Source organism: Natator depressus, chromosome 11 (genome assembly GCF_965152275.1).
Source record: "Natator depressus isolate rNatDep1 chromosome 11, rNatDep2.hap1, whole genome shotgun sequence".
NCBI lineage: Eukaryota > Metazoa > Chordata > Testudines > Cheloniidae > Natator > Natator depressus.
The window spans coordinates 21,425,467-21,441,587 of NC_134244.1; the positions used below are offsets into that span (position 1 = coordinate 21,425,467).

General features: G+C 41.4%; 1 protein-coding gene across 1 annotated transcript in view; it reads right to left on the bottom strand.

Moving 5' to 3' along the window:
* LRP1B (LDL receptor related protein 1B) overlaps window positions 1–16,121 on the bottom strand; it is a 1,292,938-nt gene that overhangs the window by 451,151 nt on the left and 825,666 nt on the right. The window contains exons 25-27 of the mRNA XM_074967293.1: window positions 11,358–11,562; window positions 995–1,159; window positions 90–334 (exon numbers count right to left, since the gene is read on the bottom strand). Of these exons, the coding sequence (XP_074823394.1) occupies window positions 90–334; window positions 995–1,159; window positions 11,358–11,562 (615 nt within the window). The remainder of the gene's footprint in view (window positions 1–89; window positions 335–994; window positions 1,160–11,357; window positions 11,563–16,121) is intronic.

The following is a 16,121-nucleotide window of genomic DNA, read 5'->3' on the forward strand; positions in this document are numbered from 1 at the left end:
AAAAAACAGTACATACCCCCAAAATTGGATTATACAGACGTAAACATATATGTGATCAGACAAATAATACATATTTATGTTTAGGTTACCTTGTGGTTGACGACTGGGATGGTATATTTGAAGGTCAAAAGGCTGTGCACTGGTTTTCTGTATCACACTAACATTTTGCCCAGTCCATTTATTGGCTTTTGACAATGTATTGGTCCTCCAGTCAGTCCAATACACTTCACTTCCATACAAAGAGACAGCAAAGGGGTGAGAAAGATATTCATGACCTCGTATGATCTCTATCATGTCAGTTCCATCATATAATGCAGAATAAATTGCATCAGACCTACAAGATAAACCCAAATAAAAAAATAATTTATAAAAATTAGGACATCTGTAGGGATAACTTGATAGTACTGTAGGCCTGAAAATGCTTCAGTGAATATTCTCAGAATTTATTCATGGCCTTGTCACTACAGACAGCAAAGCCAGAAGTTTACTGACAAAGCACATAAGAACAATCATCACCTTAGAGTGCCTCTAGCACAATTTATCTAGAATTTCTTGATTAAAATATATATGGGTCACTCTTCTGCTTGTATTCTCTCAAATTTAAAAGTTAGACTTTTATCCATTCAGTTGAAATAAAAACAAAATAATTTCCATTCACCTGAATTAAAAGGAAAAATCTTTACCAACAACTGGGCCTTTGACATGTACATAGTTCTCAAGTGCTAATGACACTATTTGAATGAGAAAGGTAAGTAGGATTTGGGTCATTACATACATTCGAAAAAGTTCAATATTTGTTTATAGAAACATAAAATGTATATTAAGGATCTCAACTCTGATTGACTTTGATGAATCGAAACATAAAACAGAAAATACATAATGTGTTTAATTAAATGGGGAGAAAGTAGCATATTTGCTTCCAATCCAGATTAGCCATTACATAAAACATGAAATAGTAGTAAACTGATAATAAATATTTTATTTTTGTTTTTACCTAGCATCTGTCCATACTATTCTTTTTTCAAAGTGATCAACAGTAAGACCATTCGGCCAGGCTCCGGTATCCATGTCTTTATAGATGATTTTTCTTCCTGCCCCACTCATGGAAGCAGACTCAATGCGAGGAAAATTAGCATCCCAGTCTGTCCAAAACAGAATTCTGTAGGGTTATGGGGGAGGAGAGGGAAAGTTATAATTTCAGTGTCCAAATGAATGAAGTATGAAGTATGCATACAATGAAGTATGAAATATGCATACAATGAAGTATGCACCAAAAAAATTTACAGACTACTTAAAGAAAGGGCAAGAAAGTCTCCAATATTTAAATATTTCAGAAGAAACTAAGGCACATAAGCAGTCTTGGGAATTATAACTCATGCAGAGGTAGGTTGGAATGGCAACAGTCCTTCTTTATCAAAAAGTTTTGCTATTTTCAAAACAGCTATGAAATCAAAAGCACAAGCAATTCAATTCCACATTTCATAGAATCATAGAAGTGTAGAGCTGGAAGGACCTTGCGAAGTCATCAAGTCCGCCCCCTGCACCGAGGCAGTACCAAATAAACCCAGACCATCTCTGACACGTGTTTGTCCAACTTGTTTTTAAAAGCTTCCAATGATAGGGATTCCACAACCTCCCCTGGAAGCCTATTCCAGAGCTTAAATATCCTTATAACTGATATTTTTTTCCTAATATCTAAACTAAATCTCCCTTGAGGAATACTAAGCCGATTACGTTTTGTCCTACCTTCAGTGGACATGGAGAATCACCATCCTCTTTATAAGAGCCCTTAACACATTAGAAGACTATCAGGTCACCCCTCAGTCTTCTTTTCTCAAGACTAAATACACCCAGTTTCTTCATCCTTTCTGCCTAGGTCAGGTTTTTGTTGCCCTGTACCCGCTCCTGCACCCCAACACTCTGCCCGAGCCTGGAGCCCCCTCCTGCACGCCAGCTCCCTCCCAGAGCTTGCACACCCTCACCTCCTCCTGTACCCCAACCCCCGGCCCAGGCTCAGCCTGGAGCCCCCTCCCACACTGTGAACCCCTTGGTCCCAGCCCAGAGCCCCCACCCCCTTCCAAACCCTCAGTTCTCTGAGTTTGTTAAAGTCTGCTTTCTTGAAGTCCTCTACCCTTATTCCGCTGCTCTCACTACTTCCTTTCCTTAGACTCATGAAATCAATCATTTCATGATCACTGTCACCCAAATTGCCTTTCACCTTCAGATTTACTACCAAATCCTTCATGTGGGTCAGAATCAAGTCTAAAATGGCTGTGTCCCTGGATACTTCTTCCAGTTTCTGGAACAAAAATTTATCTCTGATACAGACCAAGGACTTATTGAAGATTTTGTGTTTTGCAGTATTACTTTTCCAACAGATATCTGGGTAGTTAAAGTCCCCCATTACCACCAGGGCCTGTTTGGATATTTCTGTTATGTGTTTTAGAAGTGCCTCATCCACGTCTTCTTCCTGATGCGTTGGTGTACAGTAGACCCTTATTCTGACACCACCCCTGTTTGTTAACCCTTTTATCTTTACCCAGAGACTCTCAGCTGGTCTGCCTCCCACCTCCTACTGGATCTCAGAACATGCAACCCCTGCTACCTTTTTTCCCTCCCTGTCCTTTCTGAACAAGTTATATCCCTCTATGTCAATATTCCAGTCATGAAACTTCTCTCACTAACTCCCTGTGATGCTGTGATAAATAAAGGGGGCATAGATCCTTCTGATGGACACCCAGCCAGCCAGTTAGCTGTAAAATCCCTCTTAGTAGCTGTTTTTTACTTGCTTTACCTGTAAAGGGTTAAAATGTCCCCCAGGTAAAGAAAAAAAAAGTGGGCACCTGACCAAAAGAGCCAGTGGGAAAGCTAGATTTTTTTTAAAACGGGGAAAGAAACCTTCCCTTTGTCTGTTGGTCTCTCTGGGCTGCAGAGACACGGAGCAAGAATGCTATGTGAGGCTTGAACCAGGTATGAAAATTCATCTTCCATACCTAGAAGAAATTATTTGGATAGGGAATGTTTAGTTAGACAGAATCAGGTTTATTTTTTTTATTTTGGCTTGCGAATCTCCTCTGTGCTAACCCAGATGCTTTTGTTTCATGTAATCTTTAAGCTAAACCCCCAAGAAAGCTATTTTGTGTGCTTAATTTTTGGAATTGCTCTTTTAAAATCTAGCAAGAGCCTAAGTTCCAAATGTATTTTCTTTCTTTTTGTTGTTAACACAATTTACCTTTTTAAAGAACAGGATTGTTTTTTTCGTGTCTTAAGAGGTTTGTGCATATGCTGTTTGATTAGCTGGGGGCAACAGCTAATTTCCTTTGTTTTCTTTCTCAGCTCTTCCCAGGAAGGGTGTGTGAAAGGGCTTGAGGGTACCCCACAGGGAGTAATTCCCAAGTGCTCCTTCCTGGGTCCAAGGTGGAGTTGGTTCTTTTTTGCATTTGGGTGGTGGCAGGTTTACCAAGCCAAGGTCACAGAAAAGCTGTAACCTTGGGAGTGTAATACAAGCCTGGAGCGGCAAGTATTAATTTTGAGAATCCTTGCAAGCCCCCACTTTCTGCACTCGGAGTGACAGAGTGGGGATTCAGCCTTGACAGATGCCAATTAAATCATAATTCAGCTTATGTACTAATACAGTTAGTTCTTCCTGTTTATTCCCCAAACTCCCTGCATTTGTGTACAGACATCTAAGATGTGGAACAGATTCCTCCACTGATTTCCTTCTTGTTGCTCCTTTGACTCAAAAGTAATTTCCCCCCAAAATCTTACCTTCTGTTAAGGTCACCTTGTTTTATACTAACCTGTGGGCTTTTGCCACCTGGCATTAACAGTTCCCTTTCTCTACAGTGTATTAATGTTAGTAACAAGTCATGTTGTCCCCTTATAATTAAAAATGCAGCAAAAACTGTTGCTTCATCAGAGACCGAATCAGTTTTGAGGAGAAAGAGTGGCCTTTGAAAGAATTAAAATCTGAGGGGATAGAGGGGACAGGGGAGAAACACAGTATTGAGAGATAGATATAAAATCATGGACTGAACAGAGACACCGGAGTTATGGCCCATTACACAATCTGTAACCCACTATGCCTCTCTTTTTGTCCAAACATGATACAGTTCTGTAGTGACCTGGAATCCTATTTTCAACGTCTCCGACTCAAGGAATATTTCCAACACACCTCTGAACAACATACTAACCCACAGAGACCTTCCTACCAAGACTACAAAAAGAAGGATTCTGGGTGGACTCCTCCTGAAGGTTGAAACAAAAGACTGGATTTCTACATAGAGTGCTTCCACCGACATGCACGGGCTGAAATTGTGGAAAAGCAGCATCACTTGCCCCATAACCTCAGCCGTGCAGAACACAATGTCATCCACAGCCTCAGAAACAACTCTGATATCATAATCAAAAAGGCTGACAAAGGAGGTGCTGTCATCATCATGAATAGGTCGGAATATGAACAAGAGGCTGCTAGGCAGCTCTCCAACACCACTTTCTACAAGCCATTACCCTCTGATCCCACTGGGGGTTACCAAAAGAAACTACACCATTTGCTCAAGAAACTCCCTGAAAAAGCACAAGAACAAATCCGCACAGACGCACCCCTGGAACCGCGACCTGGGGTATTCTATCTGCTACCCAAGATCCATAAACCTGGAAATCCTGGATGCCCCATCATCTCAGTCATTGGCACCCTGACAGCAGGATTGTCTGGCTAAGTAGACTCCCTTCTCAAACCCTATGCTACCAGCACTCCCAGCTATCTTCAAGACACCACTGACTTCCTGAGGAAACTACAATCCATCGGTGATCTTCCTCAAAACCCCATCCTAGCCACTATGGATGTAGAAGCCCTCTACACCAACATTCCACACAAAGATGGACTACAGGCCATCCGGAACAGTATCCCTGATAATGTCACAGCAAACCTGGTGGCTGAACTTCGTGACTTTGTCCTCACTCATAACTATTTCACATTTGGGGACAATGTATACCTTCAAATCAGCGGCACTGCTATGGGTACCCGCATGGCCCCACAGTATGCCAACATTTTTATGGCTGACTTAGAAGAACGCTTCCTCAGCTCTTGTCCCCTAATGCCCCTACTCTACTTGCGCTACATTGATGACATCTTCATCATCTGGACCCATGGAAAAGAAGCCCTTGAGGAATTCCACCAGGATTTCAACAATTTCCATCCCACCATCAACCTCAGCCTGGACCAGTCCACACAAGAGATCCACTTCCTGGACACTAGGGTGCTAATAAGCGATGGTCACATAAACACCACCCTGTACCGGAAACCTACTGACCACTGTACTTACCTACATGCCTCCAGCTTTCATCCAGACCACACCACACGATCCATTGTCTACAGCCACATTTGCTCCAACCCCTCAGACAGAGACAAACACCTACAAGATCTCTATCAAGCGTTCTTACAACTACAATACCTACCTGCTGAAGTGAAGAAAGAGATTGACAGAGCCAGAAGAGTACCCAGAAGTCACCTACTACAGGACAGACCCAACAAAGAAAGTAACAGAACGCCACTAGCCATCACCTTCAGCCCCCCCAACTAAAACCTCTCCAACACATCATCAAGGATCTACAACCTATCCTGAAGGATGACACATCACTCTCACAGATCTTGGGAGACAAGCCAGTCCTTGCTTACAGACAGCCCCCCCCAACCTGAAGCAGATATTCACCAGCAACCACACACCACACAACAAAAACACTAACCCAGGAACCTATCCTTGCAACTAAGCCCGTTGCCAACTGTGTTCACATATCTATTCAGGGGACACCATCATAGAGCCTTATCACATCAGCCACACTATCAGAGGCTCGTTCACTGCGCATCTACCAGTGTGATATATGCCATCATGTGCCAGCAATGCCCTTCTGTCATGTACATTGGCCAAACTGGACAGTCTCTACGTAAAAGAATAAATGGACACAAATCAGATGTCAAGAATTATAACATTCAAAAACCAGTCGGAGAACACTTCAGTCTCTCTGGTCACTCTATTACAGACCTAAAAGTGGCAATTCTTCAACACAAAAACTTCAAAAACAGACTCCCAATGAGAGACTGCCGAATTGGAATTAATTTGCAAACTGGACAACATTACATTAGGCTTCAATAAAGACTGGGAGTGGATGGGTCATTACACAAAGTAAAACTATTTCCCCATGTTTATTTTCCCCCCTACAGTTCCTCACACGTTCTTGTCAACTGCTGGAAATGGCCCACCTTGATTATCACTACAAAAGGTTCCCCCCGCTCTCTTTCTGGTAATAGCTCACTTTACCTGATCACTCTTATTACAGTCTGTATGGTAACACCCATTGTTTCATGTTCTCTGTGTATATAAAATCTCCCCACTGAATTTTCCACTGCATGCATCCGATGAAGTGAGCTGTAGCTCTCGAAAGCTTATGCTCAAATAAATTTGTTAGTCTCTAAGGTGCCACAAGTACTCGTTTTCTCTTTTTGTCCTGTGACTGCAGAGGTGTTAATGGGCCACTCAGCCTTGAATGGTCCCTTACAATATGTGCTAACTTCTTATGCTAAATAATCTGTTCCATCTTGCATTTTGTTGTGAGGCTCAGAGTACCTTTCCCACAGCTGAAGAAGAGCTTTGTAGGGTTCAAAAGTTTGTTCTCTCATCAACAGAAGTTGATTCAATAAAAGGTATTACCTTACCCACTTTGTCTCTCCAATATCCTGGGACTGACACAGCTACAACTACACTGTGTTCCCCTAAATACAGCTGTTTATCCCGTGAAGTTAGTTACGGCAGCCTCAGGGCAGTTTTGACCCCCAGTGTCTGTTATGTCACCCAGGAATTGCTCTAGCCTCTCTTTGTCCAGTATGTATCCTATTCTGGGAGAACTGAGAAGGAATGGTGTAGAGCTGGCTACATCAGCTCTGCAGGAGCAAGGAATTTCATTCACTCATTCCAAATTAGGGGAGTTTTAAGCAGTCTCACTGGAGGTCAGGATCTCACCCTTAGATTGAAAAATCATTCAGATGATAAAGTTCTCCAGGGCAGATAACAGCTCATATATGTAAAGTGCTTTACAGACACTTGATTTTATACATAAATAATTATAAAGGAAGTAGTAGTAGAGAGGACTGAACAGGAGAAAGTTTAGGCTATAGTCAGTGGAGCCTGAGAGGCCGGCCAGGCCAAATATGAGTGCTGCTACAACCCTGTGTACGAGGTTGCAACGCTTAGCCAGGCCAAATTTGAGTGAGTGGTATTGCGAGCTGGTTAGGGTTGCAGCACCACTGAAGTTTGTGCCAGGCCACATCACCTCTCACTCAAATTTGGAAGCTTTCAGAGTAGCAGCCGTGTTAGTCTGTATCTGCAAAAAGAAAAAGAGTACTTGTGGCACCTTAGGGCCTTTTGTAGTAAATAAACATTTGTTGTAGGCTGACTCCCTACGCCACGCAAAATCTTATAATCTTTAAAGCAATTACTGTGTGTTATAAATATGTCTTCCGAGGAATTCATTACACTTTTCCCCTTAATATTTTATAGCAAGACAACATTCACCTCATGTGAAACACCCACTTTGAGCTCAGATAGGTCAATCATCAACAAACTGAGAAGCCATTGTATAGGCATGGAAATGATATACCAAAACTGCTTGTAAGAAGCCATTACCGCATATTGAGTCAAGGGTATCTACATTCATTAGACTCTAGTGGATCTATAATCAAGCAAATGAGCTGCAGACCATTAAAGTATAGATATTATTATTCTAAAAAAGCCACTATTATCTATTCTGTGTGCATAATCAGATGCAAATTACTTCCACTGTCTCAAAAATAAGGTAATTGATTTATAGCCTAAAAATATCCAAATAGGTTCTAAAATGAAAGAACATATTTTAATAATATTTCGTACCAATGTGTATCACCAGCAACTTTATATATATATATATAAATGTCTAATATGCACAATTGTATACATGATGATTTCACATGGCATAAAGGTTTTATTACCATGAGTTTGGGATGGGTATATTACCAATGAACAGCAAAGCGACAAGTGAGCTGTGCAGGTCATTTCAAACGAGAGCCAATACACTCTTTATAGTGCACCACTCCATCGAGTACTCTTCATAAACCATATGTTTAACAGAAAACCTATTCCAGAAGTGTTATGTCTGTATTTTTTGGATTCTGGAGTTATGAGCAATTATTGGCTCTCTATGATGTTACTGACTGTGTAGGAGCTGAGCCTATCTGTAGCCCATTTGTAGCAAGAGGGGTTTGAAACTGTGGTGGTTTATCCATGTTTCCATATGTAGTTATGTTATTTTTTTTTATTGTGCACATTTCTCCGCTTTTTGGTTTGCCTGGGCTCCCATGTCTAAATGCTTCCTTCTGGATATTCCTTTCTTCTCTTCCTATATGAAGAGTGAAGCCATAATAGAATATCTGTGGCTGTACCAAACTGAAGAAATATTTTGGGGTTCCCTGGATTCTGTGCTCAGGAGTTGTGCAGTCCAATGGGTGATTTTTAAGATAACCTCCTTAAATCACTCACTGTAAACACTGATTGGCTATAAGAGGGGTATGCCATTTCACAGATATTAAAAGCTTCTGCTGTCAACTACAGCCTTCTTGCTCCTGACCTGAAAGACATTTTGGATGTAATTTAAAGGAGCCTAGGGATGCTTTAAATTAAACAGGCTAGAAATGGGCCTGTAACATTTTTTAAAAGTTCAGAATAATTCCACATGCCAATTCCCCCAAGCTACGTCCATTTCAAAAAGAATATGCACTCCCTCGGAGAACTCATACACCTGCTTCTCTGATTGGCTTTGGTAAGAGCTATTTCTCTGATCTGGAGCCAGTTCAGAGTGCTTCTTTACACTGCTTTCTCGGTAAGTCTATTTAGTCACTTTAATACGAGCAATCTGAACACATACACTGCTGTGTAAAGCTATTCAAGAAAATGCCTTAACAGAGATTGTTAAATGTTTTAAATATGTATTTTCTAAACTAATGCACTTATTCAAAGTTGGATTTGGAACAAGCTGTGTTATTTGATACGTGATCATGCTTAAGTAAAATTAACCAATTCCAGTTTTTTGGTGGAGTACATTTCACCAGAGGTAAAAATTAAAGATTTCAGCCATCTTTTACAAGTTTACCATCTCAACAAAATCTAATGCAAGATTTAAATATATATAAGTGGATAAAAACACGAATATTTTGATGTACAGTGTCAGTGGAGTTGAAGTTGAAATCTTCCACATTGTGTGCACTTATTAAGGATTGAATCAAATCTAGACATTATGATCTAGTTTTTAGGCCTGCATAATTGCTTGCATACATCTGTGAATGCACAATTGAAACTTGCATAAATACTCAATGTGCACAACTAACTACCTGTCAGAAAGCTCATATACTTGGGATTCAAACATGTGAGGCAGGGACACAGTAACTCTGTTTTGTCTGTTTTCCCTCCCACGCTGCTCCCTTGACGCCTTTATGCCCTTGTTAGCCAGTTTCACTCTTGATTTGCATGTACATATGGTAAGTTAAGTGTAAAGCCCACATGTGCACTCTTTTTCGAAAAACATCCCTTATTTTTTTTTTGAAACAGCTTTCTAATATCTTTTTCAAAATGTTTAAAGTTAAAGTTAGAAATTAACCATAAAATAGATAAGGAGGGAGGACTCAAAATCAAATTATCAGAAGACCTAAGATTGCTTTTCTTCTGGTTGGATTCTCATTTTAAGGAATGTAAAGCTGTTTTCTGTATAACCAACTTTTTCGGATGATGCTTACTTGGCTATATTTGCAGCTCACCATATATGCGGATAGTTACAGTCTTCCTTGAGCATATTCTGTGACTGAAAACATCTAGAGATTTGGTTCAATAATTTTTATAAGGATTGTCACAGTCATATGCTTACAAAGAAAAATTGGAACTAAGTATTTAGCAGCAATACAAACAAATCTTTGATTTGAATCACACACAATTTTGTTATTCAAAAGTTCTTTAGAATACATGTGGCAGGTAATGCTTTGTGTGTTCAAAGGTTTTATTTTTTTCCGTTACTACCAGAAGGAAAGGTGTACACAGTTGCTTTTCTAGAAAAATGTTATTGTCTACAAATTCTTTCTAACTTACCCTATCTTTTACACCCATTTTTGAATTTATCATCGATGGGAAAGGGCTGTTATGTATAAAGACAGTGGCTTTGTCTTTGTGGCCAGTTGGCCTTTAGACATTACATCTTGGCTTCCAAAAATATTTTAATAAATCAAACTCTGTCCAGTATTGATTTAACAGTGTTCTGTCTCTTGATCATTATTTTTCATTTATCTCAATAAAATGGTCTAACTCAAATAATTTTTAAAATCCTTTATGTAGTAAACAAACTTATTTCCAGACGTGAGTCTTGTGTCATTCAACAGCTGGCTGAAAACTGACTTACAGATTCCAGGAATGGAACTTCATTTTCCTTTCACTTTCACCAGTTTTACACTGATTTAACTTCACTTATGCCAACTAAATTATTCCCTGTTTGCAGCTACATTCAAGGACAATCAGGACGAGAGACTCCACTAAGCTAACTTTTTAGTCAATGTATTTATGAATTTCATTTAAACTTTAAATAGAGCAACCAACAAAAATTTTGAGAAATATAAAGATATTTGTTTAATTTTACCCTTACTTGACTTGGCTGTAGTGTACTGAAACATTAGACCATTTTTTCCATAGTATCAGGACAAATACACTAATGTTAAAAAAATATGACCTACAAATCACATATAGTATTATGTGGAATAGAAGAATATACTGTTTCTTTGACACATGATTTTAGGACTACCTTTAATTGAACAGTTTGCTTTATTAAATATGCATCCTAACAGCCATAGAAATGCAATTCATTCTGTCTGTTATTGGGTAAAATAAATGAATTAACCAGTTTAGCTAGTACATATTTTGCTTTTGCTTATTACTAAATAATAATGCTTGGAACTCATATAGTACTCTTCATCTGCAGATCTACAAGCTATTTACAAAGGCTGGTAAACATTATTATTCCTATTTTAGAGATGGAGAAACAAACAGGGAGGTTAAGTTACTTGCGCACAGTCACATAGTGCGTCAGTAAAAAAGCCAAGACTAGACTGACTCCTACATCTCCTGATGCCCTGGTTCACTGCACCAAAAAAATTAGTTCTTCAAGTATTGTTAAAGGTAAGTTAAATGTAAGAGCTCACTCCAAATAAACCAAGAAACATTAATACATTTCAAGCTTCTTCCTCAAAGTGTTTTTATAAGCAATCATGAAAAAAAGAACTATTGTATATTTACCCATATCTAGGGTCCAAGGCAATAGCCCTGGGATGCTCCATAGCGCCTGCTATTAATGTTGTTCTCAAAGTGCCATCTAATTTTGCTACTTCGATTTGATCCAAATTGCTGTCTATCCAGTATATGTTTCCTGCAATCCAATCTACTGTAAGACCCTCAGGAGTGGCCAGGCCATGTTGCACTACCACTTCAATGGCACTCACACCTAAGAAAGATCAAAAGGTTGCAAACATATAAAAGGGTTAGAACAGAGGTACAACACTTAAAATGTGATAAATGCATGATCACACTGCGTGCTAAACAAAAATAATTAAAATATGCAAAACTGTATATAAAACTTTTCTGATGCTATAGTTAAGACAGTCTCCATTTAATGAGGAGTCCTTGTTGCACCTTAGAGATTAACAAATTTACTAGGGCATAAACTGTCATGGGCTAAAACCCACTTCATCAGATGTATGGAGTGGAAAATATAGTAGAGAGGTATAAATACACAAGATATAAAAAGATGGGAATTGCCTTACCAAGTGTGGGGTCAGTGATAACGAGCCAATTCAATTAACGTGGAAGTGGGCTATTCTCAACAGTTGACAAGAAGGGAGGAAAAATCACTTTTGTAGTGCTAATGAGTTCAATGTACTCAAGGTGGCCCATTTCAACCAGCTGACAAGACAGTGTGAGTATCAGCAGGGGGGAAGATTCGTTTTTGTAGTGACCTATCCACTCCCAGTCTTTATTCAGGCCTAATTTGATGTTGTCCAGTTTGCAAATTAATTCCAGTTCTGCAGTTTCTCGTTGGAGTCCGTTTTTGAAGGTTTTTTGTTGAAGAATTGCCACTTTTAAGTCTGTTATTGAGTTCCAGGGAGATTGAAGTGTTCTCCTACTGGTTTTTGAATGTTATAATTCTTGATGTCAGATTTGTGTCCATTTATTCTTTTGTTTAGAGACTGTCTGGTTTGGCCAATGTACATGGCAGAGGGGCATTGCTGGCACATGATGGCATATATCACATTGGTAGATGTGCAGGTGAACGAGCCCCTGATGGTGTGGCTGATGTGGTTAGGTCTTATAATAGTGTCCCTTCACAGAGTTGGCACTAAGTTTGTTGCAGGATTTGGTCCCTGATCCCCCACTTGGTAAGGCAACTCCCATCTTTTCACATGCTGTGTATTTATACCTCTTTACTGTATTTTTCACTCCATGCATCTGATGAAGTGGGTTTTAGCCCACGAAAGCTTATGTCCTAATAAATTTGTTAGCCCTGGGCTACACGAGGAGTTGAGGTTGAATTTAGCAGCGTTAAATGGATTTAACCCTGCACCCGTCCACACAACTAAGCCCTTTTTTCGACTTAAAGAGCTCTTAAAATCGATTTCCTTACTCCACCCCCGACAAGGGGATTAGCGCTGAAATTGGCCTTGCCGGGTCGAATTTGGGGTACTGTGGACGCAATTAGACGGTATTGGCCTCCGGGAGCTATCCCAGAGTGCTCCATTGTGACCACTCTGGACAGCACTCTCAACTAAGATGCACTGGCCAGGTAGACAGGAAAAGGCCCGCAAACTTTTGAATTTCAATTTCCTGTTTGGCCACCGTGGCAAGCTGCAGGTGACCATGCAGAGCTCATCAGCAGAGGTGACCATGATGGAGCCCCAGAATTGCAAAAGTGGTCCAGCATGGACCAAACGGGAGGTAGGGGATCTGATCACTGTATGAGGAGAGGAATCCGTGCTATCAGAACTACGTTCCAGTTTTCGAAGTGCCAAAACATTTGTCAAAATCTCCCAAGGCATGAAGGACAGAGACCATAACAGGGACCCGAAGCAGTTCCACGTGAAACTTAAGGAGCTGAGGCAAGCCTACCAGAGAGGCAAACGGCCGCTCTGGGTCAGAGCCCAAAACATGCCACTTCTATGATGAGCTGCATGCCATTTTAGGGGGTTCAGCCACCACTACCCCAGTCGTGTTGTTTGACTCCTTCAATGGAGATGGAGGCAACACGGAAGCAGGTTTTGGGGACGAGGAAGATGATGATGATGAGGTTGTAGATAGCTCACAGCAAGCAAGCAGAGAAACCAGTTTTCCCAACATCCAGGAACTGTTTCTCACCCTGGACCTGGAGCCGCTACCCCTGAACCCACCCAAGGCTGCCTCCCGGACCCGTCAGGTGGAGAAGGGACCTCTGGTGAGTGTACCTTTTAAAATACTGTACATGGTTTAAAAGCAAGCATGTTTAATGATTAATTTGCCCTGGCATTCGTGGCTCTCCTGGATATACTCCCAAAGCCTTTGCAAAAGGTTTCTGGGGAGGGCAACCTTATTCCATCCACCATGGTAGGACACTTTACCACTTCAGGCCAGTAGCACGTACTCGGGAATCATTGTAGAACAAAGCATTGCAGTGTATGTTTGCTGGCGTTTAAACAACATCCGTTCTTTATCTCTCTGTGTTATCCTCCAGAGAGTGATTCATGGTCACCTAGTTGAAATAGGGTGCTTTTCTTAAGGGGACATTCCGAGGTGCCCATTCCTGCTGGGCTGTTTGCCTGTGGCTGAACAGAAATGATCCCCGCTGTTAGCCACGGGGGGGAGGGGGGGGAGGGGAGGGACTAGCCACGAGCTGGGGGGAGGCAAAATGCGAACTTGGAACGAAAGCACATGTGCTATGTATGTAATGGTAACAGCAAGGTTTACCGTGAAAGAGTGTACACATTATTCTATAAAATGTGTCTTTTTAAATAGCACTGTCCCCTTTTTTTTCTCCACCAGCTGCATGTGTTTCAAGGATCACAGGATCTTCTCCTTCCCAGAGGCTAGCGAAGATTAGAAGGCAAAAAAAAAATGCACTCGTGATGAAATGTTCTCTGAGCTTATGCTGTCCTCCCACACTGACAGAGCACAGATGAATGCATGGAGGCAGACAATGTCAGAGTGCAGGAAAGCACAAAATGACCGGGCTGAAGAGAGTAAGTGACCGCCGCTACAGCCCCTGTGTAACCAACCGCACTCCTCCCCAAGTTCCACAGCCTCCTCACCCAGACGCCCAAGAACGCGGTCGGGGGGCCTCTGGCCACCCAGCCACTCCACCCCAGAGGATTGCCCAAACAACAGAAGGCTGGCATTCAACAAGTTTTAAAGTTTGAAACTTTTAAAGTGCTGTGGGGCCTTGTCCTTCTCTCCTCCACCACCCCTCCTGGGCTACCTTGGTAGTTATCTCCCTATTTGTGTGATGAATGAATAAAGAATGCATGAATGTGAAGCAACAATAACTTTATTGCCTCTGCAAGTGGTGATCGAAGGGAGGAGGGGAGGGTGGTTAGCTTACAGGGAAGTAGAGTGAACCAAGGGGCGGGGGGTTTCATCAAGGAGAAACAAACAGAACTTTCACACCATAGCCTGGCCAGTCATGAAACTGGTTTTCAAAGCTTCTCTGATGCGCACCGCGCCCTCCTGTGCTCTTCTAACCGCCCTGGTGTCAGGCTGTGCATAACCAGCAGCCAGGCGATTTACCTCAACCTCCCACCCAGCCATAAACGTCTCCCCCTTACTCTCACAGATATTGTGGAGCGCATAGCAAGCAGTAATAACAGTGGGAATATTTCAGGGTTTCAGAGTAACAGCCATGTTAGTCTGTATTCGCAAAAAGAAAAGGAGTACTTGTGGCACCTTAGAAACTAACCAATTTATTTGAGCATAAGCTTTTGTGAGCTACAGCTCACTTCATCAGATGCATACTGTGGAAAATACAGAAGATGTTTTTATACACACAGACCATGAAAAAATGGGTTTTTATCACTACAAAAGGTTTTCTCTCCCCCTACCCCACTCTCCTGCTGGTAATAGCTTATCTAAAGTGATCACTCTCCTTACAATGTGTATGATAATCAAGGTGGGCCATTTCCAGCACAAATCCAGGTTTTCTCCCCCCGCTCCCCAAAACCACTCTCCTGTTGGTAATAGCTTCTCTAAAGTGATCACTCTCCTTACAGTGTGTATGATAACAAAGGTGGACCATTTCCAGCACAAATCCAGGGTTTAACAAGAACGTCTGAGGAACAGTGGGGTGGGGGAAGGAATAAATAAGGGGAAATAGGTTACTTTTTATAATAAATCAACCATTCCCAGTCTCTATTCAAGCCTAAGTTAATTGTATCCAATTTGCAAATTAATTCCAATTCAGCAGTCTCTCGTTGGAGTCTGTTTTTGAAGTTTTTTTTGTTGAAGGATAGTCACTTTGAGATCAGAAATCGAGTGACCAGAGAGGGAATATTGGTTTTGCTGAGGTCTAACCGAGTCAGTAAACTGCGCCAGCGCGCTTTTAAACGTCCAAATGCACATTCTACCACCATTCTGCACTTGCTCAGCCTGTAGTTGAACAGCTCCTGATGACTGTCCAGGCTGCCTGTGGATGGCTTCATGAGCCATGGCATTAAGGGGTAGGCTGGGTCCCCAAGGATAGGCATTTCAACATCCCCAAAGATTATTTTCTGGTCTGGGAATAAAGTCCCTTCCTGCAGCTTTTGAAACAGATCTGAAGATGTGAGCGTCATGTACCTTTCCTGGCCGTCCCACGCTGATGTTGGTGAAACGTCCCTTGTGATCCACCAGTGCTTGCAGCACTATTGAAAAGTACCCCTTGCGGTTTATGTACTCACTGGCTTGGTGCTCCGGTGCCAAGATAGGGATATGGGTTCCGTCTATGGCCCCACCACAGTTAGGAAATCCCTTTGCAGCAAAGCCATCCACTATGACCTGCACATTTCT